The sequence below is a fragment of the Bos indicus genome, chromosome 24, assembly GCF_029378745.1.
Source record: "Bos indicus isolate NIAB-ARS_2022 breed Sahiwal x Tharparkar chromosome 24, NIAB-ARS_B.indTharparkar_mat_pri_1.0, whole genome shotgun sequence".
Taxonomy (NCBI): domain Eukaryota; kingdom Metazoa; phylum Chordata; class Mammalia; order Artiodactyla; family Bovidae; genus Bos; species Bos indicus.
In genome coordinates, this window is record NC_091783.1 from 57,893,256 (window position 1) to 57,919,537 (window position 26,282).

Here is a 26,282-nt window from a genome sequence, read left to right on the forward strand (position 1 = left end):
ACCAACTCCTAGAGTTCACCCAAACTAATGTCCATTGGTCAGTGATGCCATCCAGCCATCTCATCCTCTGTTTGTGTAGTTAGCTCTGTATAAAAGCAGGGGACTGTTTTTACTTTTTGTACAGAGAACCATAAGTTTGGTCCTCTCTTCTCTTTCTTTTCTGTTTTGTTTTTTTGGTATATTTTCCAAAACAACTAGATTTTGCAGAATCATCTATGTCGTTGTAAGCTGAACGTTAAACTTACTGCACCCCTCCACAAGGCAGAATTCTTCAGTGTTTCCTGTAGATTAAAAAAATCACTTTCTGCTGTGCATATTAAAGGTCATGATATTTATGTCCCCACCAGCGCCCCCCGCCCAGAAGTAGTTTTAAATTTAAGCTTGCAGGGCTGGGCTGAAAGGCTGTAGCTCCCGCCCGTCCATATGTTGTCGTGTCTGCTCTGTTCAGCTTGGCGCGGCTCCGTCCTGATGGTGACGTGAGTTGAGGTCTGAGGTGGTGCAGAACCGTGGCTGCCCCTCTTTTACACACTGTGACGTCACAGTTGCAGAGGGGGTCCCGGGCTCCCCCAGGCACGCCTTGCCCTCCCCTCCCCTTCTTTCCTCCAGCCCCTCCTTGTCTCGCTCTGCGGCCTTGAGCACTCAGCACTTGGTTTTCTCTTTCTTTTGTCCAGGTTCCAATGGTCCTCAGCTGTTTACAATAGAGCAATGGGGAAGTCCTGAAAAACTGCCCAGAGCTCACACGTGGTGAGTGACAGAAAACCACCCAGCTGTCGACAGACAGACTTGTTTTTCAAAGCTTAGCCATGGATAATACTGGGCAAGAGGGTCACATGCTGTGCTCCCTGCCCATTGAGCATTTAGAGGGGGAAATGTCAGCGATGCAGGTGAGAGTGTCGTCATACTGGTGCTGATGAAGTTCAACTAGGAGTTGAAAGGACCAGTATGTTTGACAATGAAGGGTTAAATCCCCCCTTCCTGCTTCCCCTGGGGTGCTCCTCCTCCAGTCCCCCTCTTTCCTTAAATATTCTGGGAAGCAGAGATTTCACTGTATCATCTCCCTATGTGGCTGTGACAACACCCAGCCTCTGAGCAGACTGAGGTCTTATTCCAGCCTTAAATTGGTTTAGAACCATGAACGAGATTTCTTGGAGCAACAGGGTCTTTAAAAGACTTTCCATGGCTATCCAGAACCCATGAGTCTCCAGGATTTAGTAATGTGATTGTGACAGAGAGGGGTCACAGGTCCGGCCAAGGACCCCTGCCCAGGGAGGCTTAGCACAGTGGCACTCAGAAGGCCTCCAAGGGACAGGGGGAGAGGAGGAGGGTCTCTGGGACCCTCGAGGACTTTCCTGAGACCCACAGAGAGGACCTCAGGAGCTTTCAATCTGGCTCCCAGGTCCCGCGGGTTGGTTTCCCCCACTGAGGCTTTGGTTTCTTATTCATAGGAAGCAGGTGGAGGGGGTCCTATGGATGGTCAGCCCCCCAGCCTCCTTCCCCACGAGAAGCTTAGGCTGCCAGAGTCGCTGGGCCATCCCGCGCTGCCCGGCACGGCTCAGAGGAAGGTCTCATTCAGGTGCATTTGTGGGAAATGGGCTGTGCAAGGTTTTTTTGCTTCTCTTCGATTCTGTCGCCTTGCCGGAAAGCACGTTTTCCCCGACGTTTGTACCATTCCGAGAACTCCGAGCAGAATGGATGTGGTCCCTGCCCGTAGGCGCCAGGAGAGTAGGCTGAGTCTTGCTAAAACTGCTCGATCACTGGAGCAGTTGGTGTCCTTGACCGTCTGCCTTTATTCTCGGGGGACAATGTTTTGGCCTTTTGGAGCTTCTATTCCAGTTTCAGAATGCAGTGTGGTTTTCTGGGCTTAGTAGCCTTCCTCTGAAAGGCTGCCAGCGCTAAGGTGAGCCCCAGGATGGTCGGGATGGGGACCGAGCTCCCAAAGAGGAGTCACAGTGGCGCCACTGGGCGTGGCCATCTCGTGTGGGGCAGGCCCTGCACCTAGACGGCAGTATCCCTGTGGGTTCTTGGGAATCTTGTGGTCTGAATTCACAGGCTCCCGAATCTCAGAACTTGAAGTCAGGTCTGCCCAAATTAGAATCTCCACCCTGACAGCTACAGTTAAGCTGCTGCCACGGGAATATGGTTCCCTTTCTTTCCAGACTCTTCAAAGACAACCGAGTAATTGAGTGCTCATCCCACATCCTACTGTTGACCCACAGACAGATATCTTGCCGTTGAACACTTCTTCTGTCTCTGAGTCCACGTGCTGAGCTGCCACTAAAATACAGGGCCGCCCAGACAAGGCCCTGACTCGGTGTCTTTCTACCTTGGCTGGACATTGGAACCCCCTAGAAAGCATTTAATACAAACAGTGGCCCTGGGGTCCCACTCACGGAGGTTTGGACCCAGTTGGTCTGGTATGACCAGGGCCGTGGGATTGCAGAGCCACCCGGGTGGTTGGCAAGGACAGGCAGGGTTCAGAATCACTGCTCATCTTCTGGAAGGACAGAGGCCAACCCCGGGAGGAAGGCAGCCCTGCTGCTCGTCAAGTGTCCCAGGAGGAGAGCGTCCAGGGCCTTCTCCCAGGGCCGCTCTCCCCAGGCCCCGAGGAGGGCACTAGATCCACTGACAACCCAGGGCTGGCAACGTGGGATTTCCTCTTTTTTCTTTGCTGTGGCTCTCCTCCCATCCAGCCCCGGCTTCTGCTGAAGCACAGAAACACAACGACCATGCTTCATTCTTGGTTCACTGTGAACAGACTTCCCCGCGACGACCATAGATGTGGCTAAATAAAATCTAGCCATATGTGTGTTTAAGCTCTTCCGTGTTTGATGAAAATATAAAATACACAATGAAGCTTCAAGATTAAAACCTGATTTCCTAGGAGAGCGAGGGCTTGGTGGAGCTGGTTCTTCGCATATGATTGTGGAGTGTCTAGCATGAAGCGGCTGCATTCCTTTGTTCTATCAAAGGTCACTGCTCATGGATTTAAAATTCCTCTTTACTAAGCAGCACAGACCCACCTAAAAATAATCTCCTTCAGCCCACACATCTTCCACACAGCAAGGCTTACCCCCTGAGGGTAAGAAGGTCAGCAGCTGGTTGGTGGCAGGCCAGAGCCAGACCCGTGTCTCAGCATCAGAGGAATGGTAACACTGAGCACTTCCCGTGTTCCAGGCGTCGCCCTAACAAGCGCTGTGTGTGAACCTGTGTCACCATCACAGCGGTTCTGAGAGGTGGGTCCTGCGAGTCCCCTTTCAGCAGCGGAGCAACTGACACCCCGAGAGCTGACAACATCCCAAACCTCAGCTCTTCACACTCCCCGACTTGCTTCTCTCTGCCCTCTCCCCCATCATTCCAGTATTTCTCAAGCTTGAATAATCTATGGACCGTCTTTAAAATGGCCACAGACTCTTGAAGCCCCTCAGGATTGCAGGCCCTGGACTGTGAAATACCAGCTTAAAATCAAGACAACAGCCACCTCCTGGGAAAAGGCTCTTTTAAGCGTAGCTGCAGAGTGGGGTCTTTGTTGCTGGTGAAATGACATTTGAGGTCGTTACCATGGTGAAAACCAAACATTGAAAACATCTTTTCGTCTTAATCCTTCAGGATTCCTGAGTTTTTGAGACCTCTGGTTTGAGAAGCACAGTGTTCTGCTCTACTGTGTATTTTGATGTTGAAAAATCTCAGAGCTCAGTGTGTCTTTATCAGACACTCAGCAGTTGTTAAAGGGCCCACCCTGCTCATGTGCCTGGGTCTTACTGCTGCTGACAGTCATTGGCTTTAAAACACAGGAAGATGCTCTGCTCATCCTTGGAAACCTATGCCAGTGCCGAGCATGCACAGTTCCAGACACTGAGGCAGCCCGACAGTCTCCGGGCCTTGGAGCCAGCTTGGGGCTGAATCTGGGCTCTGCCACTTACTGGGTGGTTTTGGGCAAGTTCCCTAACCTCTCTGTGCCTTGGATTCCTCTATAAGTAGGGATCCAGCATCACCTACCTTACAGGTGGATGCTAGGATTCGCTGAGGTGATCAAGGAATCGCACCCTGGTGGCTCCACCTGCAGCACAGGAGGCCGAGGTTCAGTTCCTGCGGGAAGATCCGCTGCAGAAGGGAGAGGCTACCCACTCCAGTGCTCTGGGGCTTCCCCGGTGACCCAGGTTCAGTTCCTGCGGGGGAAGATCCGCTGCAGAAGGGAGAGGCTACCCACTCCAGTGCTCTGGGGCTTCCCCGGTGACCCAGGTTCAGCTCCTGGGGGGAAGATCCGCTGCAGAAGGGAGAGGCTACCCACTCCAGTGCTCTGGGGCTTCCCCGGTGACCCAGGTTCAGCTCCTGGGGGGAGATTCGCTGCAGAAGGGAAGTGCTACCCACTCCAGTGCTCTGGGGCTTCCCCGGTGACCCAGGTTCAGCTCCTGGGGGGGAAGATCCGCTGGAGAAGGGAGAGGCTACCCACTCCAGTGCTCTGGGGCTTCCCCGGTGACCCAGGTTCAGCTCCTGGGGGGGAAGATCCGCTGCAGAAGGGAGAGGCTACCTACTCCAGTGCTCTGGGGCTTCCCCGGTGACCCAGGTTCAGCTCCTGGGGGGAGATCCGCTGCAGAAGGGAAGGGCTACCCACTCCAGTGCTCTGGGGCTTCCCCGGTGACCCAGGTTCAGTTCCTGCGGGGGAAGATCCGCTGCAGAAGGGAGAGGCTACCCACTCCAGTGCTCTGGGGCTTCCCCGGTGACCCAGGTTCAGTTCCTGGGGGAAGATCCGCTGGAGAAGGGAAGGGCTACCCACTCCAGTGCTCTGGGGCTTCCCCGGTGACCCAGGTTCAGTTCCTGCGGGGGAAGATCCGCTGCAGAAGGGAAGGGCTACCCACTCCAGTGCTCTGGGGCTTCCCCGGTGACCCAGGTTCAGTTCCTGGGGGAAGATCCGCTGGAGAAGGGAAGGGCTACCCACTCCAGTGCTCTGGGGCTTCCCCGGTGACCCAGGTTCAGTTCCTGGGGGAAGATCCGCTGGAGAAGGGAAGGGCTACCCACTCCAGTGCTCTGGGGCTTCCCCGGTGACCCAGGTTCAGTTCCTGGGGGAAGATCCGCTGGAGAAGGGAAGGGCTACCCACTCCAGTGCTCTAGGGCTTCCCCGGTGGCTCAGCTGGGAAAGAATCCGCGTCCACCTGCAATGCAGGAGACCTGGGTTTGATCCCTGGGTTGGGAAGATCCCCTGGAGAAGGGAAGGGGAACCCACTCCGGTATTCTGGCCTGGAGAATCCCATGGACTGTATAGTCCGTGAGGTTGCAAAGAGTCAGACACAGCTGAGCAGCTTGCACTCACTCACCACGAATAGTGCTGGTGCGGGCAAACGCCCCACGAACGTTAGCTTACGAAAGCATGACGAGCTAAGGCGTGCACGTGTGTGCGTGCGCACGTACACACGTGAGACAAGCCACAAGCAGGTGTGGCCATCGTCACAATGGAGGCCTGCCAGCAGCCGCCTCCCTGGTCTGTCTGGGGCTCCAGGTCCTTGTGCCTGGGGTGTGGCGGGGGCAGGGACCGGTGAGTGAGTGGTGAAGTGGTGGCTGCCCGTGGGCGCTCGCTGTGTGCCAGACCCCTTTATGTGTGTGATCGGACCCTCCCAGCACCTGACCATGCAGCGGTCTCCCCATTTCACAGAAGAGCCAACAGAGGGGGAACTGTCTCACCTGAGGCCGCACAGCTGCAGGTGGCGGAGACAGGATTTGAACTCAATCCTGTGAACACGTGTGATCGTTGCTCACAGAGGCCACGTGTGTCTGGAGGTCTCACTGTCACCAGGGTGACTTGTACCACCCTAGCCAAGGCCTCCAGCTGTGTAGGGGCTTTGTGTGAAGGCAGCTCTTCACGCCACACGCCAGTGGCTTGCCTGACTCTGGGTTGAGGGCCGCTCCGTGTCGGGCCCAGAGCTGCGGGGGCCTGGGCTCCGGTCTCAGGTCTGCGGTGCTGTCAGGGCTGAGGCTGGGACACGGCCACCGGCTGCCCGCATCTGCAGAACACCCGCATCTGCAGAACGGAATGCGACCTGCTCAGAGGGGCTGCGCTGAGAGCAGGAGCTGCGTGCAGAAGCACTGACTGCCTAGAATAGCGGCAGATGGGGGGGCATCAGCCAGCCTCCGTTTGTCCTGCTGCGGAAAGCCCTCGGGTGGCCACAGTTTGGAAGCCTCAGCGTGTGCGCCAGTTACCTTGCCTGTCTTTTCCCTTCCCAGCGTGGGTTTCTAGGATCCACGGCCGACGGTAGTAGAGAGGTTTCACAGACGATTCGAGATCCTTTTCTCGCCCCCTGCAGGGTGCACTGTGGGCAGTCACCACTGGATTAGGATTTTTGTGCTGAGGCTTCTGCAGTCCTGCTCAAACACCAAGTGTGCTCCTAAGCCAAGTCGGGGAGGCCCGGGTGCAGCTCACGGGCAGACATGCTGGCGTTTACCTCTGCTGTGTTGTTACTTTTGCAGCTTTAATCGCCTTGACTTACCTCCGTATGAAACCTTCGAAGATTTACGAGAGAAGCTCCTCATGGCTGTGGAAAACGCCCAAGGCTTCGAGGGGGTGGATTAGGCGCGCCTGCCTCGGGGCGGCTGTTCTTCGAGCAAGTCCTGCTCGCGCTTTTCCATTTGCCTGACAGACTCTGCAGAGACGCTGGCAGAGCCGCGCGGCGAGGGGTCTCGGAGCAGAGCCCCTGCCCCCGCCCTGCCCACGGCCGACAGGGAGGCCCCGTCCCGGGTGGCGTTCCTGCATTTCCCACCACCCATTTCCAACTGGTTGATGTGTATACTGATTACATTTCAGGAGGACTTATTCTATTTATGTTGCGCCTCTGTAGGCCAAGCCCTTAATAAATATTTTCCATACTTTATAATGACAGCGAATGGAATTAATCACTCTACAGGTATAGTATTACAACTCATGTTTACTTTTTAAAATGATTTAGACCGATTTGCAGATCTTATTTCACTACAATTAAAGATGTCTCATGTACTTGGAAAAGTGAGCATATTTTTTTTTTTTTTTTTTTGTATTTGAATTTCATACCAGGTTTAATGTCGGTGATGTTTTTATTTTTAAAGTACTTGGAAAGCCCTACCCCCTACCGGATTAGCTATGGAAGACTGACTTCTGTCCAAAATCCCTCTGCAGACAAATACTCTAACATTAGGCATCATGACAGTTTTTTCCATGCTCAGAATGAAAACTGGATATTACTTTTTTTGTTGTTCAGATTTAGCATAATAGCTGCACACTGAGAGAATTGTAACATAGCATGACAAAATCTGTGTTGACTTGAAGGAATCACGCCCTTATTCCTGAGAAGTAACTGCGTGTGCTGGAGACATTTGAGGCAGGGTTGCACTATCGCTTCTCGTGAGAGCGGCTGCTTAGCCCTTCCCGATGCTGTACAGTCCTCCTACCGTATTTCCCTCCTCGCTGTTGTAGTAGAGACACTCCAATGAAGCTTGGCGCCGAGTGGTTGGAAGCTGCAGAAAGCGGGCCTGCGCAGTCTCCTGCGTGTGCGAGTTTGCTAATGGCAGCTGAACACACGGCTTTTGTTGTAACCGCACCAGTTCTGAAGGCACTTTATGTACCACATGGAGGTCATACCTGGCTTTGTTTTGGCTTTGTTTTTAATCATAGCACTGAGTGTGATTTCTTCTCTCGGCACACGCCTTTCCGGTGCAATATCTATCGGTTGTGAATCTGGCTGCTGGTGTCTACACCCTGGCTGTAAAGCTGAGCCTAGAGACCTGCCCTCACCAAGCGTTTTGTGATTTCTACTCCACTGCAAAGATTACTAGACACTTAATCTAACCGGGTTTTGTTCCCGATGACCTGTTGCATGCTTCCATACCATGTTCTGCCCAAGCTGTGTCCGTCACGTGCTAGATTAAAAGGGCGGAGAGACTTGATTTGACGCCCTGACATCTGGCTCTCCAGCTGACCCTGCTGGGGGTGGAGAGTTCTGCAGGATTCAGGTTCTTGGCCACTCTTGAGTCCTCGTTGCAGAAATGTGTTTTGAGAGAATGCCTGAGGCAGGGCAAGGGGGTCTAGCAAACCCTTCTGTCCTTCTTAACCTGTGTTGTCCTAAACCCTGTGGCGGCTGTCCAGGGAAACTGGATATATTGCTTGCCAGTCGTAGATGAGACCAAAAGAATTGTGGTTTCAGGGCCTCCACTTAGGATCTTCCAGGTGGCTTGTGGGAAGCCACGAATGTTTGAGGTTGAGTTGGGGCTACAGAGCCCTTGGCATCTAAAAGAAGGTGGAGTTCTACAGAGCTGAGGGTTCCCTTCTCACGTTGATTTTTAAAAATCCAATAGTGATCAGAAAACCTAGATATTGAGTAATTAGGGGGAAAAAACCATATTGCTCATTATTTTTACCTCTTGGTGGGAATTTCTCCCTTCAGTTGATGTAACAAGTGTCTTCTTCTCTTAGCCCCTCGGCTTCCTTTTTATGATTCATGTCAAAGCCTGGGAGAGCAGTGTGCTGGGATGGGTTTTGTAAGTGTGTAATTATAGGGAAGAAATCCAACAATCCTTGTCGAAGAACTGGGATTCTTCTGTCATTTCATAAATTCTTAAATCAGAATGTTCACCGAATGCAAATTAGGCAAAGTACTGAAAACACGAAAGAAAACCCATTCTAAGGTCATTTCTGTGCCAAGAACAGATAAGAATTACCGAAATAGACCCCCGTGAATACTTGGAAGGCGGTAATTGTGAATGACGGTTTGGTTCATCTCTCCCTTATTATCTGATTTCAGTGACAGCTCGAAAGTGCTGGGTTTAGAGTTTGGGGGCTTTGGCTTCCTTGAATCCAAATAAGCTTCCCCAGTTCTCAGCAACTCTCAGCGCTTCACTGTTTGTCTAAGAGGGCCACGTACCTTGCTTTCTCTCGATCCTGACGACCGCTGTCCACCACCTTCACGCTGTAGCCTCAGGAGGCGGCAAGGGAGAGGCACAGCGGGCAGAGCAGAGGCCTCTGTCCACCCCGCTCAGCAGGCCTGGGGGCGGAGGATGGCATCGCCACCCCAGATTGCTCTAACAGTGATGCCTTCCTAGAAATGACCGGGATCCAGCTTCTCTAGTCCCCTGGAAAAGAGCCATTATGGGCCATTTTGCCATGAGATTAAGAAGTCAGTTCCAGAATTTGCAATATTGCATGTGGTTGAAAGGTTTTTAAACATCAGCTAACCCAGTCACCTGTAAAAGTCCTGTGTGTTTCTAGCCCCCTCTCTTGTCGGCCTAACAGTGAATTTGGGGAGTCCTGCCCGGTAGGGATTGGCTCCAGGCAGGGTCTGCTCGTCTACCTGCCACCTCTGCGACAGGGAGTGATGAGGCGTGGGTCTCAGCACTCTTTTCCTTTCTCCTGAAACACATCCCTTTACTTACCAAGGTGCTTTGGTAGCTCCCACCAGATACCCTAAGGCCATATGACAAATGCTTCAAGCAACCTGACATGGTTTGTTCCTCCCACATAAGGATGCAGGGACAGATTCTGAGAAGGATGGTTCGCAAAATATTTGAACCACTCTCTGCATCTCACACCGTTCAATGGACAGCATGGACCGTTGCCGTGCGAACTTGCCAGGTCCAAACTGGCTCCCTTGAAAACAGCTCGTGTGCCGCCAACTACTAATTGTCCTCACAGTTACTAATTGTTTCTCACGTGACTCCGCTGTTTTTCTAAGTCCTGTATCTCGCCTCTGAAATGTCAGGATCCATAGAGAGAGCACCTGGGTTAACCAGTCCTCAAGCCCTCGCCCAGCCGTGCACTGGGCCCCTCTTGCCTCCTTACCCCGACTCCGCAGCCCTGGCAGACCCCGGTGTCGTCTCCTGCCTGCCGGCAGGGGGTGAAGCCGTGCAGGGGACCCCCCTTCGGCCCCCAGGAGGTCCTGCACTACCTCTGTCTTATTCAGACTTTGGGGTACACCCTGGTAAGTCAAAACTGCCAATTTTAGGTCCAAGATGCGTTTTTTAAAATAATCCTTAATAAACTCCACTTTGTACTTTAGATTTTAAAACTGGGAAGCAAAATGTGATATACTTTGGACCACTTTTTTTTTTTTTTTTAAATTTATCAAAGCCTTAACGAACAGTGTATATACATCTGCATTCACACACCCCCGCCCCGGTCCCCAGAGTGTTTTCAGCGCGTCAGAGACAAAGCTGTAGCGTTAGGATGTGGGCTTGTATGTTTTATAGGAAAGGAGAGCTTTCTGTTGGTACAGAATCGTCCAAGAAAACCTCTCGTTTAGACCCCTCCCCTTCGTTAAAGGTGTTACCTGCAGAGCAACGCATGTTTAGGACGCATGTCTCTTCGTCAGTCGGTTTTGTGTTTGTACGAATGACGGTAGAGTCTCACGGCATTGGTGACAGGCCTCTGTGTGCTACCTTCGCGACGTGTATCAGTGCATCGTAAGCCTCATGACCGTGACCCTGTGTCCACAGACAGAATCTGCGTTCCTACAGAAACCACTGCCTGTCTCCCTCAGACTGATTTCACCTGGATTGTCACGGTTCCCTTCATGTTAACTTTGCGTAACTGTTGCTCCTTCCCTACTCCGTGTGTAACACATATCCCAACATCTGCTGTCCAAGTACACCTGTATATATTTGTGTAGCGTTTACACCTACCGTGAGGAATCTGGTTTTGAAAGGGAGTGAGGTTAGTCCCTGCTGCCGTTTTCTCCAAGCTGTGTCCTGAGAATTCTGACTCTCAGAGAACCCAAGGGAGACGATGATAGAATATGCTGTCATCTCTTAATTCAGCATCTATTATCAAACGAAACATGAAAAAAACAGTGACTTTTAAGGTGAACAGTTTCAAGCATTCCAAATGAATTCTCGATGTTTCATAACTTTTTATTATAACCTCACCTCCTGATAAAAGCCAAGTACTATTTGATACGGTGATTAAAAAACCAAACAACTTGGAAATTTTTTAAAAGACATCGTCTGGCTAAATGCTCATTTTCACAATCAGAATAGCTTTAAAATATAGTTGAATTTGATACACGTAGAAACGTTTTGTTGAACAAATTCCTTTTGCTTTTCGTTTTTCTTGAGAGACCTAAAGAGAGATTGTGGATTGTTTTCCTGACTGAACAAAAGAGTAATGTGACAAAATGAAGTCATTGTAAAGACGTGATGCGACTTGTCAAATGTTTAATAAAGGATTGTGGAAGCTGGAACTTTTTCTACATCAAGTATTACAGGTTGTCTGCTTTAAAGCTTCTTCGTCTTAATTGTTTGGGGGGTGATATTCAAATGCCTGCAACTTTGCAGATAATATGCTCATTAGAAGCATCTCCCTAGAAGTTCCCCATCTTTTAAAACATCATTAAAGACTTCCCTGAACACATGGGTTGAGCTTAATGGGATGTACCTCTATTCTTATCCATCTGTCTTTTATTTAAGAGTTAATGACTTGATGGATTACCCAAGTGGTAGTATAAAGTCCATGACTGGAAAGGCATATTTCATCTCTGGTTTTCCTCCAACTCACCCTCAATTTATGTTCGTTAATGGGACTCAGTAATGAAGCCTAAGATGGTTCTCAGAAAGAAAATCCAGCTATCATGTCAATTCCCTGATAAAACAGGAGGACTCCTCACATTTCGTTCCTCTTTCTTACCTCTTGCTGGCCTTAACTTGTGCCCTCAGAGACTGCCGGGAGGTAGCGTCCGAGCAGGATGTAATTCCGTCCTGGCCTCTCGCTCCCTGTCTCTCTCAGTTAGCAGTAGACCATGTCCTGCTGGAAAGCTGGCGGTAGACTTCTGCGTTCCTGCAGCCTCCTCCAGCCTCACGGGAACACACAAGGGAGATGTCGGCGGATAGAGCCGCCCTGAACTCGTGTATGGCCATCCTCAGAAACACACATGATGAGTTTATATGAAATAGAGGAATAAATCATACATCAGTTACATGGTTGCTGGGTTAGTAAACGCTTACCCTGCTCTGAACTCCAAAGGTGACCTAGGCAGTCCTGAAACTCCAAAGCCTCCTGGTAAAAGCTGGTGGTAAGCGTGGGCATCCGGGAATTCTCATCACTGTGGCTGGTCCTGGGTACCACATCCAGAGGGGCCCCTGGACGTATGAGGGCAGATTCCACTTCCCATCCCCTTGGTGCGTCCCCATCCGGAAGACGGCGCCTCTCAACACTGCGCTCCCAGAGAACCCGGGCCACGGGGTCTCTAAGCGAGTGTTTGTAGGACTTGGACTGGACAGGAGAACAAAATGATGGTGGCTTTTATTGACCCAGACGGACTCCTTCATCAGGGGACTAGGGGATCCTGGCCCCACCTGGGGGACACCTGCTGGTGGGGGCTGAGGAAGTGCAGAACCAAGGCTCCCTTTGTAGGACTGACCGCCTGGGGAACAGGGCAAGTGGCCCAATCAGCCTGTCCCCTTCCTGCAACCCCAGGCAGCGCCTCCTTCCCCTTCCCAACCAAGTCCAAGTCCATCCTGGCAGCAAGTCACAGAGTCAGCCTGACCAGAAAGCAGTGGAGAGGCTGCCCCCTGCCTCCGAGTGAAGTGGCATCTCCCCTCAGCTGGGCCTCGGGAGCGAGGCCCCCTCGACACCCGGGGCTTCAGAGAGCAGGTCAGAGGCTACCCTCGAGTCCCAGCCCAGCCCCGGCCCCTGCGCTCAACAGCAGCAGATCCTGGCCCCTCTGGGTCCGCCTGCTGCACTTTATCTTGAAGCCTGAGCTACCTGTTCTATCTGAATCCCCTCCTTGGCCGGATATCCGGCCCACTTACCCCTTCGGTGCCTCTCCACACATCCACGGGGCACCATCGCCTGCAGCTCTGCAGCCTCGGGGCCTCACTGGCTGTAGGAACAGACACAGCCTTGGAGAGAGGGGACCTGATGGTAGGAGGGGAGGGCACACATTTCCTCCCCGAGCCCTTGCGCTCACCTCCCCCAGTGCTTGGGGAAAGCCTTCTTTTCTCTGCGGGAGAAGTTCGTCTACAGATAGGCCCGTTTGGAAGGGGTGTAGGGTCATGTGGGAAGGAAACCCCCAGCTGCACACTGAAGATGCTGAAGCGACAGCCGACAGGCAGGTCTCGCTGTGATTAAAGGGAAATCATACGTTCTGGCAACTTCTAAGCAGTCCCGCACCGTGGGACTTTTACATACACTTCCCAGAGTGAAGTTACCAGTTTTCAACCCTGCGTGGCCTTGTTCAGACTGAAGAGCCAGACCAGCTAAAGGCAGACCGTTCCGCACTGCTACGTGCCTGGAGCTCACCACGCTTTAATCACATGACTGCCAGATATTCGATCCAGAAGGACCTTGGCCGCGTGAGTCCCCAGTTCTTGCCCTCGCTTCCTCCCCGGGTGCCCAGTGCAGTTGACCTCACTTGTTGCTCTCAGGGGCGGCCCTGCAGAGACCCAGGATGATGGCCGTGGGAACCGAAGACCCCAGGGAGGGGCCGATCAGCTTCTCGCACTGCCCCCGTGGGTCCCTGGGGGCTGGTGTGACCTCTCTGACCCCGTCTCCTCCCTTCAGCAGCTTGTCTGCCGCAGAGGGGCCGCTCGCCACCAGGCCCGGGGGAGAGAGGAGGGCCACCAACAGCCCAGCTGGAAGCGGGCAGCCGCCCTCAGCCTCGAGGCCACCTCTGGCGAGGTCAGGCCCAGGGTCGAGGTCAGACCCTCAGCATCCTGCTTCAGGCGGGGAACCTGGTTGTCAAGGGAACCTTGCAAACACATTGAGCTGGTCTCATTCTCTTAAACCCCTCATGGTGGAGCAGAGTGCAGGGTGGTCTCTGGGGGGGCAGAGGACCAGAGCACAGACGGGTACCAGGGGCACCCCAGGCAGCCTCCCACCTCTGAGCCGGGTCACCAGGATGGTGTAAAAAGCTTCAGTCTCCCTCACGCAGTCTCATCCCAGCCAGGAAGAGGTTGTGGTCAACATACTCAGGGAACCGTCTCTTGCTGGCAGGGGCCAGAGCCCACCGCCACTCCAGGTGTCCCCACACCCTCCTCAAAACGCAGGAGGAGCCCTCGAGCAGGGTAAGGGCCCCACAGCACTGGGCGCAGAAGCTGTGGGAATCGGGGTTGCTGCACAATTGTGGGCTTCCCGGGCGGCTCAGTGGTGAAGAATCCACCTGCCAAAGCAGGAGACACAGGTTCCAGCCCTGATCTGGGAGGATCCCCCAGAGGAGGACACTCCAGTGTCCTTACCTGGGGAATCCCGGGGACAGAGCAGCCTGGCGGGCTGCAGGCGAGGGGGCCACAGAGAGTCAGACGCGGCTGAGCGACCGAGCTCAGCCACCACCCCAGTGCACGCCCTACTGTCTGCACGGTAAACTCCAGGCTGGGAGGTGAGGGGCTGCTCCCAGACGCCCCTCCACCATCCCTGGTCTCAGGACCCTCTGCAGCCCCCAGGCAGGGGGAGGGGCGGCCCGTGTAAGGTCGTGCAAGAGGAGGAGGACCAGAGGGACAGACCCCGCCCCCCAGCCGCACGGCCACAGCTAACCGCAAAGGAGGCTGGGAAGTGGAGTTCAGGCAGCCTTCAGCACCTCTTTGCAGAATCAATCTCCCTTCGGAGAGTGCCCTTCCTGCCATTTGCCGAGCTTTCATAGTCTCTGATTCCTCTCTTGGGATAGTAGTACTATTGCTTACCATAAATCTCAGTCTAATAAGGTAGATACTGTCCCCGCCAACTTACACACGAGGACTCGGACCAGGAGGCCCAGAGTCTTACAGAGGAGAGATCTGAACCCAGGTGGTTTGGCTCAAAGCCTCCCATCAGCCACTCACTCTGGCCCACCCTCCACCCTCTGCACCAAACCTCCTCTCCGAGGGAAGAGCCCAGGCACTCGTTCACACTAAGACACACATGACTGATCACACCAAATGTGTGACCTGTTCTAGATGTTTTTACAGACTCCAAAGGTGAGGCTTAGACTTAAACCAACAGGAGTAAAGACTGACCTGATGGCATCTGAGTGAAAGTCGCTCAGTTGTATCCGACTCTTTGCGACCCCTTGGACCCATGGAATTCTCCAGGCCAGAATACTGGAGTGGGTAGCCTTTCCCTTCTCCAGGGCATCTTCCCAACCCAGGGATTGAACTGGGGTCTCCTGCATTGCAGGCAGATTCTTTACCAACTGAGCTCTCAGGGAAGCCCGCAGCAAAGTGAGTGGAAGAGGGCTTTTGAGGGCAAAGGCCCTGCTTCAAGCCACAATGTCCAGCAAACACAGAGATGTTGTGGATTAGTCACTCAGTCGTGTCCGACTCTTTGCGACCCCACAGACTGTAGTCTGCCAGGCTCCTCTGCCCATGGGGTTCTCCAGGCAAGAAGACTGGAGTGGGTTGCCATTGCCTTCTCCAGGGGATCTTCCTGACCCGGGGATGGCTCTAACCCATGTCTCCTGCATCTTCTGCACTGGCAGGCAGAGTCTTCACCCCTGAGCCACCTGGGAAGCCCCACACAAGGAACCCCTACCTGCAAAGACAGCCTGCTCCAGGGAAGCCCCAGGACCACACTGCCTCTCTGCCCCAGGACAGATCTCTCTCCACCTTCGAAAGCAAGGGCCCTACATTTTCCAGACCCAGGGGCAACACGAACATCCCTTAGTCCAACAGAGATGACGGGCCGTAGATACCTGGAGACCGGGGGGCTGGGTTCTCTACCCTCGGGAACTATGTGATGGAGCACCAGGATGTGCCTTTTTTTAAAATGTTTCTATTGGATAAACATAAGCTAATTGCTAAAACCCTTTAATACTATTTGTGCTGGAGAGCTTGGGATTCGTCTTTCGAATTCTAGTTGTTCAGCTCTCTTACAAATTAGAGGAGTGCCTCTGGCAGCGGGGTCCTCTCCCTCCGACCCCCAGCCTCTCCCCACTCTGGCCCGCCTCCGTCCTGTCTCTGTGCAGCCTATATTTACTCAGAAGATCCTTGCTTGTTCATCAGGTGAGGTTATCAAGGGACATGCCCTCCCCATCTGAAGGCGTAGTCAAACAAAAGTCAGGCCTTTGAACCCCAGGCTCCAGTTAAAAAGTAACAGGCTGGGTATTGGGTCAATAAGAGGCAAATATTAGCTGTAGAGCGGGAGCACCGTGACCTTGAGAAATGCGCTGCTGCTCTTCCTGCATCACCAGCGACGGCCGTCTGTCCGGAGGTCCCAGACACTTACGGGCCTGGCTGACCTGGAGCCAGATCTTTCTTTTTGCTCTGCAAGTTGAACGTGGAAGCCATCAGCCCTTAAAATTCTCTCCCAGACCACTCCACTGGCCTGGATGGTCGCCACAGCAAGGCACGTGTCCACTTCTCTCTCTCCCTTTCCCAGCTGCCCAACATGCTGGCCAGCCCAACTCCAGCCCAGCTCTGATCACACCGCCAGGCTGGTCAATCACTGTGTCCACAACTTGCCCATCAGCCCCTGTGTCCACGACTTGCCCGTCAGCGCCTGTATCCACGACTTGCCCGTCAGCGCCTGTGTGGTGCTCAGGGCCGTACGGGGCACCTGAGCAGCAGGACAGGCTTCCAGGGGGTCGCCCCCAGCACCGCCTTCCCCGTCTTCAGCCTGCACTGTTGTCAACAGTTTCTGCTTCCTTGAAGCTCGATCCTGGTTTCCATGACATATGCCTCTCCTGGTTGTTCTCTCCTTCTCAAGCCACTCTCCTCATGCAGGTGTTTCCCAATAATTCATCCCTGGTGTCCTTTGTCTCTCTCTCTCTCGCTCTCCCTACCTCCCCTGTGGCTTAAAGTCATCACCACCACACGAGCAGTGACCAGATCTGCCTCACCCACGACCTCTCCCGGCACCCTCAACCCTTCCCTCCAGCACCCGCGGACCTCCTCGTGAGATCCCCCGGTCACTCAGACTCACACAGCCCCAGGCTAAGCGCCCTCTGCTTCCAGACTTCTGTTTCTAAGCGTCTTTAGTGTTCTGCTCTGGTGTCTTCCAAGCATCCAGCCTGGGGCTTTAAGTGTGACCTCTCGCATGGCCTTGCTCCCCAGCTCCCTTTCCACTCACTCGTCCATCCAGAAACATGCCACCATGTGCCACACGCTTGCAGCAACTGGAAATATAACCATTCAGAACAAATATCCTTCCCTCCAACAAATATACATTCCAGTGGAGGCAGACAATCAATGCATAAATAAGTAAATAGTGCACTGCATTAAACACTGGTGAAACCAAAGAAAGCAGACAGAAGGAGGAGATGGCGTGGGAGGACGCGAATCTGGACAGAACGGACTGCCCTGGTGGCCCAGGGCTAGGACTTTGCACTTCTACCGCAGGGGGCAGTTTCCATCCCTGGTCAGAGAACTGAGATGCTTCATGCCACGCAGAGAGGCCAAAAATAAATTAGTCACAGTGGCTCAGGATAAAGATCTCAAGGAGGTAAGGGTGAGTCTTGTGGCTACTTGGGGAAGACCAGGTGCAAACAGAGGCGCACCAAACACAAAGGCCCTAAGAAGGGCAGGGATGCAGGCGCAAGGCCCTTTTGGAATATGCTAACGCTGAGTCAGCTGTTGGACATCCCAACTGAGCAAGGCAAGCACAAAGTTGAACGCAGAAGCTCGGGGAGATGTCTAGGCTGGAGGTACCAACTTCAGCGCCATCAGCCGGTCGATGGAATTTCAAGCTGAGACTGAGGAGGTGGGATTCCCCGACTGGAGGCTGAGACAGTCAGGAGAGGAGGAGCGGCAGGGAGGCGGGAACAAAGCAGGGCCCATGTGGTCTTGGCGGCCGGGAAGACGGCTTGAGGACGGCGGGCAGGCACGTGTTAGGCACTGCCGGCAGGTCTCCAATATGAGGACCTAAGTGATTACGAGCTGGCGACAGGGAACTGACCGGGGACCTCAGAAGAGGAGGTCTGGGTGGGACTGGGGAGCAGAGGCCCGACCAGCGGGGGCTCCGCAGAGGGGGCGGGGCTGGGGCGCGCGTGCGTGCTTCCCTCGGTGGCTCGCTCCCCTCCAGGCCACCCCGCGCCTTACCGCCTCGGGAGCTTTTGCCCAAGTCGTCCCCCTGAGCACACCTGCCCCCCACGCCCTGCCCTTCTCCCCTCCCTCCGTGCAGTGTGTGCGCAGCTCTGAGAGCCCAGCTCGCATCATCGCCCTCCACGGCGGAAATCATCCATCAAGGCTGCCAGTGTCAGCTCATGAACGTCTAAGCCCCCTAGCCAAGCACTCCGGGCCAAGGGTGAGCAGGTCCCTGACTCAGTTTCCCTCCCTGCCCCTCTCTTCCCTCAAACACACGAGCCCCCCATACGCAGCCCATCCAATCCTTCCTTCTTGCCTTTGCTCACGCAGTTCTCTCTCCTGGGAATGACCTCCCCCATGTCCAAATCTACCTAAAATTCAGAGTCCCTCTCAGATGTCCCTTCCTCCAGGGAGCCTTTCCGGATTCCTTCCAACCCAATGAAGTTTCGTCTCACTTCTGAACCTACAGCGCTCTGCCCCTTTCTGCCTCTTGCTGTGGTTCGTTGTATAATTATTGTCTTCCTCCTCATCACTGCAAGCACCCTGAAAGCATAGGTGACATCAGTGTTCTCTGTCCCTTGGGTGCTCAGTAAGGCTGGGTCAGAGGGAACTGGTTAGGTGCCCGGGGAAGCAGGGTGAAGCTGCAGGTTCCCGAGTGCTTGGAGGTCATCTGTGGGCTTCAGCCGGGATGACCCTCACTGTTCCCCGCCTTGGTCCACTCCTGAGTAATAATCAAACTGGTCGGGCAAACAAGCATCTTCCACTTCACAAGCCTGGCGAGGGACCCCAGACCCAGCTGACTGTGAGAGAGTCTCTGGGGCTCCTGGTGAAAGAACAAGACAGGGGACAGGCAGACAGTCAGCAAAAGACCCGAAACTGCAGAGGGGACCTGCTCAGAGTCGTGCCACCTCGGCCCGGGTGCTTTGGTGCCTGCCGACTCTGTTTGCGGCCTAAAGAAATAGCAAATGAACACAGTGCCTTTTTCACTCTGCTTTTCATCCTTCTCAGGGTTTTCAAGCCTCGTAGATCAGCAACACTTTAGTTCAAGAGATGCCAGTTTCCCTGGAGACCTTCAGGTGCCTGAGCCGCGTGTGGCCGTCTAAGCAAAGACACAGGGGCAGATGATTCCTGAAGGCAGCCCAGCTGTGTCCTTTTGGGGCTGGTGCGTGGCGTGGGAGGAGACCTCTGCATTTGGAAAAGGAAGTGACCCAGCGGAGGTGAGGGAGAGAGAATCTGCAAACGACAATTCTATATATATAGATATCACACCTATGTAATGAGCTTCCCAGGGGGCTCAGTGGTAAAGAATCTGCCTGCCAGTGCAGGAAATGCAGGAGACTCAGGTTTGATCCCTGGGTCAGGAAGATCCCCTAGAGAAGGAAATGGCTACCCACTCCAGTGTTCTTGCCTGGAAAATCCCATGGACAGAGGAGCCTGGTGGGCTACAGTCCACGGGGTTGCAGAGAGTCAGACACTAGTTAGCAACTAAACAACAGCCACCCTTACGTGATGCCGCCGGTAGCGGGTAGGGTCATGCACTGTCACCCATCAACATTCCTGCAGCCAAGCGTGTGAGCGCACACACCGGATGGGATAAACAAGCACTATAAATAGCCCCAAGTCAGGTCGGGTCAGGTTTTTGCCATCTGACAAGGTTTTTGTCCCAAATGGGATTGCTTCACCTTTATAAAAAATGAATTTGAAATGGCAGATAAGGGCTTGTGACTCTGCCCAGAGGTCAGTGTCTGTCAAAAATTCAGGTAAGGATCTACAGATTTGGTGCAAGCTGTATCAAAATTCCAGTGGCATATTTCATAGAACTAGAATAAATAATTTATAAAATGTATAGAGAAAAAAGCCAAAGGTCCTGAACAGCCAAAACAATCTTGAGAAAGAAGAACCAAGCTGGAAATATCACAGTCCCTGATTTCAAACATGAAGCTACAGTAACCAAAGCAGTCTGGCCCTGGCCCACACGAGCAGTGGAGCCCACACTTGTGTGGGCAGTTAGCCTACAGCGAAGGCGGCGAGAATGTGCCCTGGAGAAAGAGCAGGCACCACGCACCCCAGTGAATGGTGCTGGGAAAGTGGGCAGCCCACACAAAAGAATGAACTTAGACCTCTTATGCCACACAGATCACCTCAAAGTGGAATAAAGACTTGAATGGAAGACCTGAAACCATAAAAGCCCTGGAATAAAACAGGCGTGCTCTTTGACATCAATCTTAGCAATAATTCTCTGGATATGTCTCCTCAGGCAAGGGAAACACAAGCAAAAATAAACAAATAGAACTAAAAAAATAAATAAATAAAATACATCCACGCAGCAAAGAAAACTATCACCCAAAAAAGAGGTGACCTCCTGAATGGAAGAAGATATTTTCAAGTCGTATATCTGACCAGGGGTGAATATCCAAAGTATATAAAGAAATCATACAACTTACCAAAATACCACACAATCCAATTTTTAAAATGGGCATAGGATTTGAATACACATTTTCTCACAAAAGATATGTGCATGGCCAGTAGACACATGAAAACATATTCAGCACCAGCAGCCGTTAGGAAAATGCAAATCAGAACCACAATGGGACATGGCCTTAGACTCGTTAGAATGGCTTTTATCAAAGAGATAAAAAGCAGCAAGTGTTGGAGAAGATGTGGAGAAAAGGGGACCCTTGTCCTCTGCTGCAATTATAAACTGGTGTGGCCACTTTGGAAACAGTATGGAGATTCCTCCAAAGGCTAAGAATAGAACCACCATCTCATCCACCTATCTACTTCTGGGTATTTATCCAAAGAATCTGAAAACACTAATTCAAAAAGACGCTTGTGCCACTGTGCTCACTGCAGCTTTATTTACACTAGACAAGATATGGAACAAACCTAAATGTTCACTGAAGGGTGGATGAATAAAGGAAGCCTGGTGTATGCATACAATGGAATATTATTCAGCCCTGAAAAGTGGGATATTGCCATCTGCAATCATGTGGCGGGACCTTGAGCGTATTATGCTAAATAAAACACCCTAGGATTTCACTCATATGTGGAATCTAAAACAAGCACCAAAAACATGAACAAAATAGAAAACCCTTATAGATAAGAAGAAAGATCAGTGGTTACCAGAGGACAGAGGACTAGGCGGTGGGTGACCGGGGTGACGGGAGTCAGTGGCATGGCAGTGGGTGCTAACTCGACTTCTGAGACTGACGCTGTGTAAGGCATAGGTGTCAAACTACAATGCTGTACACATTAAAAAAAAAAAAAGAATTTTTCCTGGAAGAACGATCACTTGAACTGAACTCAAAAGATCAGCTGGTGCAGAGGGAGACCTTCATAGCACCCAGACACGCCACCTGCAAAGTCTCCAGCAGCCCCCAGGGCAGTTAGAGCCAGTGCCAAGGGAAGGGGCTCCTACTGCCCAGGCAGGAAAGGTGGGCGCAGCAGGGACCAGGCACCGCTGACACCTGCCTCCGATTCACCCAGGGCCAGGTGCCGAAAATAAAAACCCTGGGCTCTCACCCAAAGCCCTCAGAAAATGGAGCCCTGTAATTGCCACTCATAAGTTCTCCTGGAGATTCTCATTTATGCAGAAGTTTCAGAACCTCTGATTCAGTTGAAACACCCGATGTGCCAGGGGGGTGTTATGAGCTGCTTTAGAATCATGAACACATTTGATCCTCCAAACACCCTCGCTAGGTAAGTTATTATTACCATTTTGCAGGTGGGGAAATCAAGGTACACAGATTAAAAAAAAAAGAAAACCCTCATCCAAGATCATGGAGCCAATAAGGCACAGACCAGGTGGTCTGGTTTCAGAGTTGGTGCTTTAATACCGCGCTGTCTTTGCATTGATTTGGGCATCTCTGCTCCGTCTGCAGTCACAGCAAAGCCGGGGCTCTGGGCAACTTGGAGCGCGGATGACATGTCCCTGAAGTGGCCCTGTGCCCTGCGGGGGACAGACCACGCAAGCAGCTGTGTCAGGGCAGGAGGAGAGCTGTGGTCCTTCACCCCTGGGGGCTGGAAACCACAGAGAGAGGCTGACCAGTTTGCAATGAGCCTTTGGCCCCGGGGTTCAAGGCCCATGTTCCTCTCCTTTTTTATCTGTGTTGTCGATACCTGTTTCAATAGCTTCTGTTTGAGGACATGGAGCCAGAGAGCTGGAATCGGGGCTTGGAGCAGCCTGACCGGATGGTCAAGCCTGCCGAGCAATCCGCCCTCTCCTTGTGTCAATTCCAAAAGGCAGGGTTTGGAAATCAAGTCAACAGAGAGCTTCTCTTCATCTCCACACAAACAGCATTCCCGCAGTGTTTGGAGAGTGTTGGGCAATGCCAGACAGAGCGGGGTCGGGAAAAGTCAATTTTTTCTTTAAATCTCGAAAGCCAGGTTCTGCTTTCCACCCTTCCATCACACGCCTACAGCTCACATCAGAAAGCAAACGCTCCAGGCTTGTGCGTCTGCCCCTCCCCGATCCACCCACCTTCGAACTACCGTGGGCATCAGAGAATGTCCTGGAACATTCTGCCTTTCCCCTCACGCTGAGCAGAAAGTCTGGCTGCTCAGACCGTCACCAAGCAACCTCTATTTGATGGCCCCAGAGTTCTTGTCCAAGGACAACTGCTCTCTAGCTTAAGCCAGTAAAGAAAGCACTGGAATCACACACGAAGCGAGAGAAATGGCCAAATGCCACGGGTCGGCATAGCAACCATCCACTCAGAGGAGTTTAGAAATGGAACAGTAGGAAGTACTTGTTCCAAACCCTCGCTTTACAGGTGAGGAAACAAAGCCTCAGAGAGGGGAGACGTCTTGCCCGAAGCACCCAGCTCACAAGGGGAGAGGACACGCCCGAGCCCGCTCACCCAGCACAGCCCCTCACTGGTCTCCCGTCATTTGTCTTCAGAACTTCCCAGTTCACATTCTCAGGCACCCATTCAGCCTTTTATTTCTTCTCTGGGGCTAGTGAGGGTGTAGACCCTGGAGATGAACCAATAACATGGGCTCCAGGAAGAATTCTTTGTGGTTTCCCCTCCCTTCCGCCCTCGTCCCTTCAGAAATGGTGCTGGGGGGACTTCCCCGGTGGTCCGTTGGCTAAGATCCCATGCTCCCAACGCAGGAGGCTCCAGGTTCGATCCCTGGTCAGGGAAAGAGATCCCACACGCCACAAATGAGACCCAGCACAGCCAAATACATATTTCTTTTAACAAATTTGAAGCCACAATTAAAAAAAAAAAAAAAAACAGAAGAAACAGCAGTGCCCTGGTGTTGCTCTTCACCATGAGAACAGCTCTGGGGCTGAGCTCCACACACGGGGAGTGAAAAGTCGCCCCTCGGGAATCAAATTCTGTGGCCCAAGTTGAGAAGCACCACTTGAGTCACAGGCCCTGATTCTACCCGCTGGGGCTCCTGGGAGCCTCGTTCCTGGGAACGAGGGACGAGAGTGGGGGTGTCCAAGCATTGTCACAGCTGCCAGCACCCCTCCCCGCCACCTGCTCCAGAGGAGGCCGATGCCACCTTCCAGCGAAAGACTCCGCAGGGCCTGAGGCCACTGAAGTAAGAAGCCTTCCTCCAGAGCCAGCTGCAGATGGTGGGCACGGAAGCCAACAGGCTGGAACAGCCACTGCCACCCAAAGCGCGCACCGTGCCAGCACAGCAGGGCCAGCTCGCGGGAGCTGCTCTTCCCTCTAAGGGACCTGACCCGTGAGCTCACGGGGGGCCCAGCTGCAGCTCTGGGTGATTGATCTGGGATGTGTGTGCAACGGGCGGTCGGAAAGCTGCAGGCCGCTTCCCACAGGATCATCGAGAAGGTTCACCGGAGTCAAAGTTAGGAAATAAACTAGGGAAGGAGTGGGGTTCTGTAAGAGCCTTGCTCTCCCTCTGAACGCAATCTGTCACTCCAAATGACTCACACACCAACGGGAAGACTAAAAATATTCAGGCCCGACATTTCCATCTATTAAATCATCATTTTGTTGCACATGGCTAGAAACTGGGTTTTCTAAATGTTACTGCGAATTGTCTGTCTCTGCTGCTGCATATCTGTGGGCTTCAAAATGAGCTCCAAGGCGGGGGATGATCCCGCCCTGAGAGGCTCAGAGGGCGTCAGCACCAAGGCATCCCTGTTGTTTGTTAGCAGCAGCAATAAGACTCCAGGGTTTCTGACCAGCGAGGGGAGAGCGCCTGGTGATGGGGCCTGCCCTTAGCCACCACGGCCCGGTGGCCAGTAGAGCTACTGTGTTCCAAGCTCTGGAAAGCAACCGACTTCTCCTTGCTTCTCTTAAATGGTCATCGGGTTTTCTTCTAGGTGTTCAAGGTGATACAGGTTTGGCTGTGGCTTCTCAGATGGTGTCACCCAGGACAGATCAGTGAATTCAGAGGCCCTCGTCCTGTAAGTTACAACCTTGTCCATGTCAGAAGCAAACGCACGGGCCTGCCTGGCCACCCACCCTCTGCTCAGCAGCATGGCACAGAGGAGCCCAGACAACCTCAAAGGGCACCAGCAGGAGCATTTCTGCCCCAGAGACGCAGAGGGAGAGGACATGGCTAAAGAGCCAGCAGTGGGAAGAAGTGCTCTGTGTGGAAGACTCAGTCCTCCTTGCAGAAATGGACACAATGAAAGGAAACCGCCCCGCGCACACACACACACACGCCCCCACACTGAGCCGGCCACCTTCAGATCATCAGCAAGGGGAAACCCCTGGGTCTGGGACACGCAGCTTCTGGCTGCCAAAGGGCTTGATTCTAAGTCAGGACGACAGTCCAAGAGGCAGAGGCTGCATTCAGAGATGTGCTCTGGATGTTCACATCTCAGAGATGTGAATTTACCCAGAGACTAACTCAAACCAGCTTCCCAGGAGGTGCTAGTGGTAAAGAATCCACCTGCCAATGCAGGAGACATAAAAGACTTGCATTCCATCCCTGGGTCAGGAAGATCCCCTGGAGAAGGGCGTGGCAACCCACTCCAGTATTCCTGCCTGGAGAATCCCATGGACAGAGGAGCCTGGTGAGCTACAGTCCATGGGGTCACACAAAGTCAGATCTGACTCTTAGCACGGCGCTGTAACTCAAACCAGACACAGCTCAAGGAGGATAAAGGGACTTGGTGGCAGCATAGTTTGAAAAGACGAATGAATCTGGGGAACATTTTAGACAAGTTCCAGGTACTCTTACAAGGGACACACAGACGGAAGGAGTTGATCGAGAACTCAGGTCGTGGAGTGTCAACATAACATTTCTCTTCCCCCCACCAAGTCTCTGCTTTCACCCAGCCTATGCATAATCTCCCTTTTGCTGCTCAGTCACTACGTCACGTCTGGCTGTTTGTGACACCATGGACTGCAGCACGCCAGGCTTCCCTGGCCTCCACCATCTGCTGGAGTTTGCTCAAAGGCACGTCTGTTGAGTCGGGGAGCTCTCTTTACCATCCCTTTATGCCGGCTTGGGCAGGCTTTGCAACACTTCGTTTTTGCCTGTGCGCTTTTCCCTGTGAAACTCCAACCTCTTTAATGACTCAGGCCCCTCCCTCCACCCCCAGGAGTGGGGCCGTGAGGCCTCTCCTGGCATCCCTCCTCCCCTCCGTGTTCTAGTTTAGGGGCTGGAGGAGCAGCAGCTGGCAGAGTCCTCTCATTCCCCGGTGACTAGTTAGTGGCCGGGGTCCCTGGTCTCTGCTCCACTGGGGGAGGGGTCTCTGGAGATCCTGGTGGTCTGTGAGTGCTGGTGAATGTGGCTTTCAGGGCAGTGGGGTTCGGCCTCACCCTGGGCCCCTGGCGCTTGGGCGTGCCAGGGAGGGGTGCCTAGTCTCCTGCTGGCCCCGACTGGAGGGTGCACACCCCCAGCCCCTCCCAGGGCACGGCGGGGCCTCGCCCCATGTCTCCTGGTCTGAGCCTCATGGCAAGGTTCAGGGAAAGCTCAGGTGGATCCTCTTGCAGCACTGAGGCTCGGGGAACTGGGAAGGTGAGGCTGTCCTCCCTTCCTGCCCAGACACGGCCCCTCCACCCTGTGGGGCCCTGACACCCACCGCCTTTCCGCAAGCTGCCAGACGGCTTGTCAAGTGGTCCGGCTCTCTCCCGGGAGCTGTCTGTCCTGTGACTCAACGAGCACCAGGCTGGTCAACCAGCAGGCCCCCTCCCCTCAGCGAGCCCTCTCGATGCTTCCTGGGGATGGCTCCCCCCGTCCACCCACTTGGCCTGGGGTGGGACGCACGGGGTGGGCTAGCAAGTATGACTTCTCCCCAAGTACACTGTGCAGCCCCACACAGGCCAGGGTTGGGGCAGTGGGGGTGAGGGGTGGTTCCTCTGAGGAGGTGCCAGAAAGCTGATGGGACCTCCCCTTGGAACACCTGGAGC

At 53.3% G+C, this 26,282-nt stretch overlaps 2 protein-coding genes across 40 annotated transcripts in view; one reads left to right on the forward strand and one right to left on the reverse strand.

Annotated features, from left to right (window-relative positions):
• Positions 1 to 11,201, forward strand: part of NEDD4L (NEDD4 like E3 ubiquitin protein ligase) — a 380,847-nt gene extending 369,646 nt beyond the window's left edge. For 12 of the 13 annotated variants that reach the window (XM_070778579.1, XM_070778580.1, XM_070778582.1 and 9 more), the window contains 2 exons: positions 672 to 744; positions 6,460 to 11,201. In XM_070778579.1, the coding sequence (XP_070634680.1) occupies positions 672 to 744; positions 6,460 to 6,562 (176 nt within the window). In that variant the 3' untranslated portion in view covers positions 6,563 to 11,201. Of the gene's footprint in view, positions 1 to 671; positions 745 to 2,156; positions 3,998 to 6,459 lie in introns of those variants that run through there. The other variant, XM_070778575.1, reaches the window with a different exon arrangement.
• LOC109577743 (uncharacterized) overlaps positions 1 to 26,282 on the reverse strand; it is a 46,267-nt gene that overhangs the window by 3,502 nt on the left and 16,483 nt on the right. For 3 of the 27 annotated variants that reach the window (XR_011563684.1, XR_011563681.1, XR_011563680.1), the window contains exons 1-5: positions 12,918 to 14,931; positions 11,636 to 12,830; positions 10,636 to 10,773; positions 5,677 to 9,090; positions 3,997 to 5,150 (exon numbers count right to left, since the gene is read on the reverse strand). Coding sequence is in view for 6 of the 27 variants with exons in the window: in XM_070778585.1 (XP_070634686.1) it covers positions 11,661 to 11,866; positions 11,953 to 12,220; positions 12,760 to 12,830; positions 14,938 to 14,947 (555 nt within the window). In the remaining 21 variants the exon portion in view is untranslated. The other 24 variants (XM_070778588.1, XM_070778587.1, XR_011563700.1 and 21 more) reach the window with 24 other exon arrangements.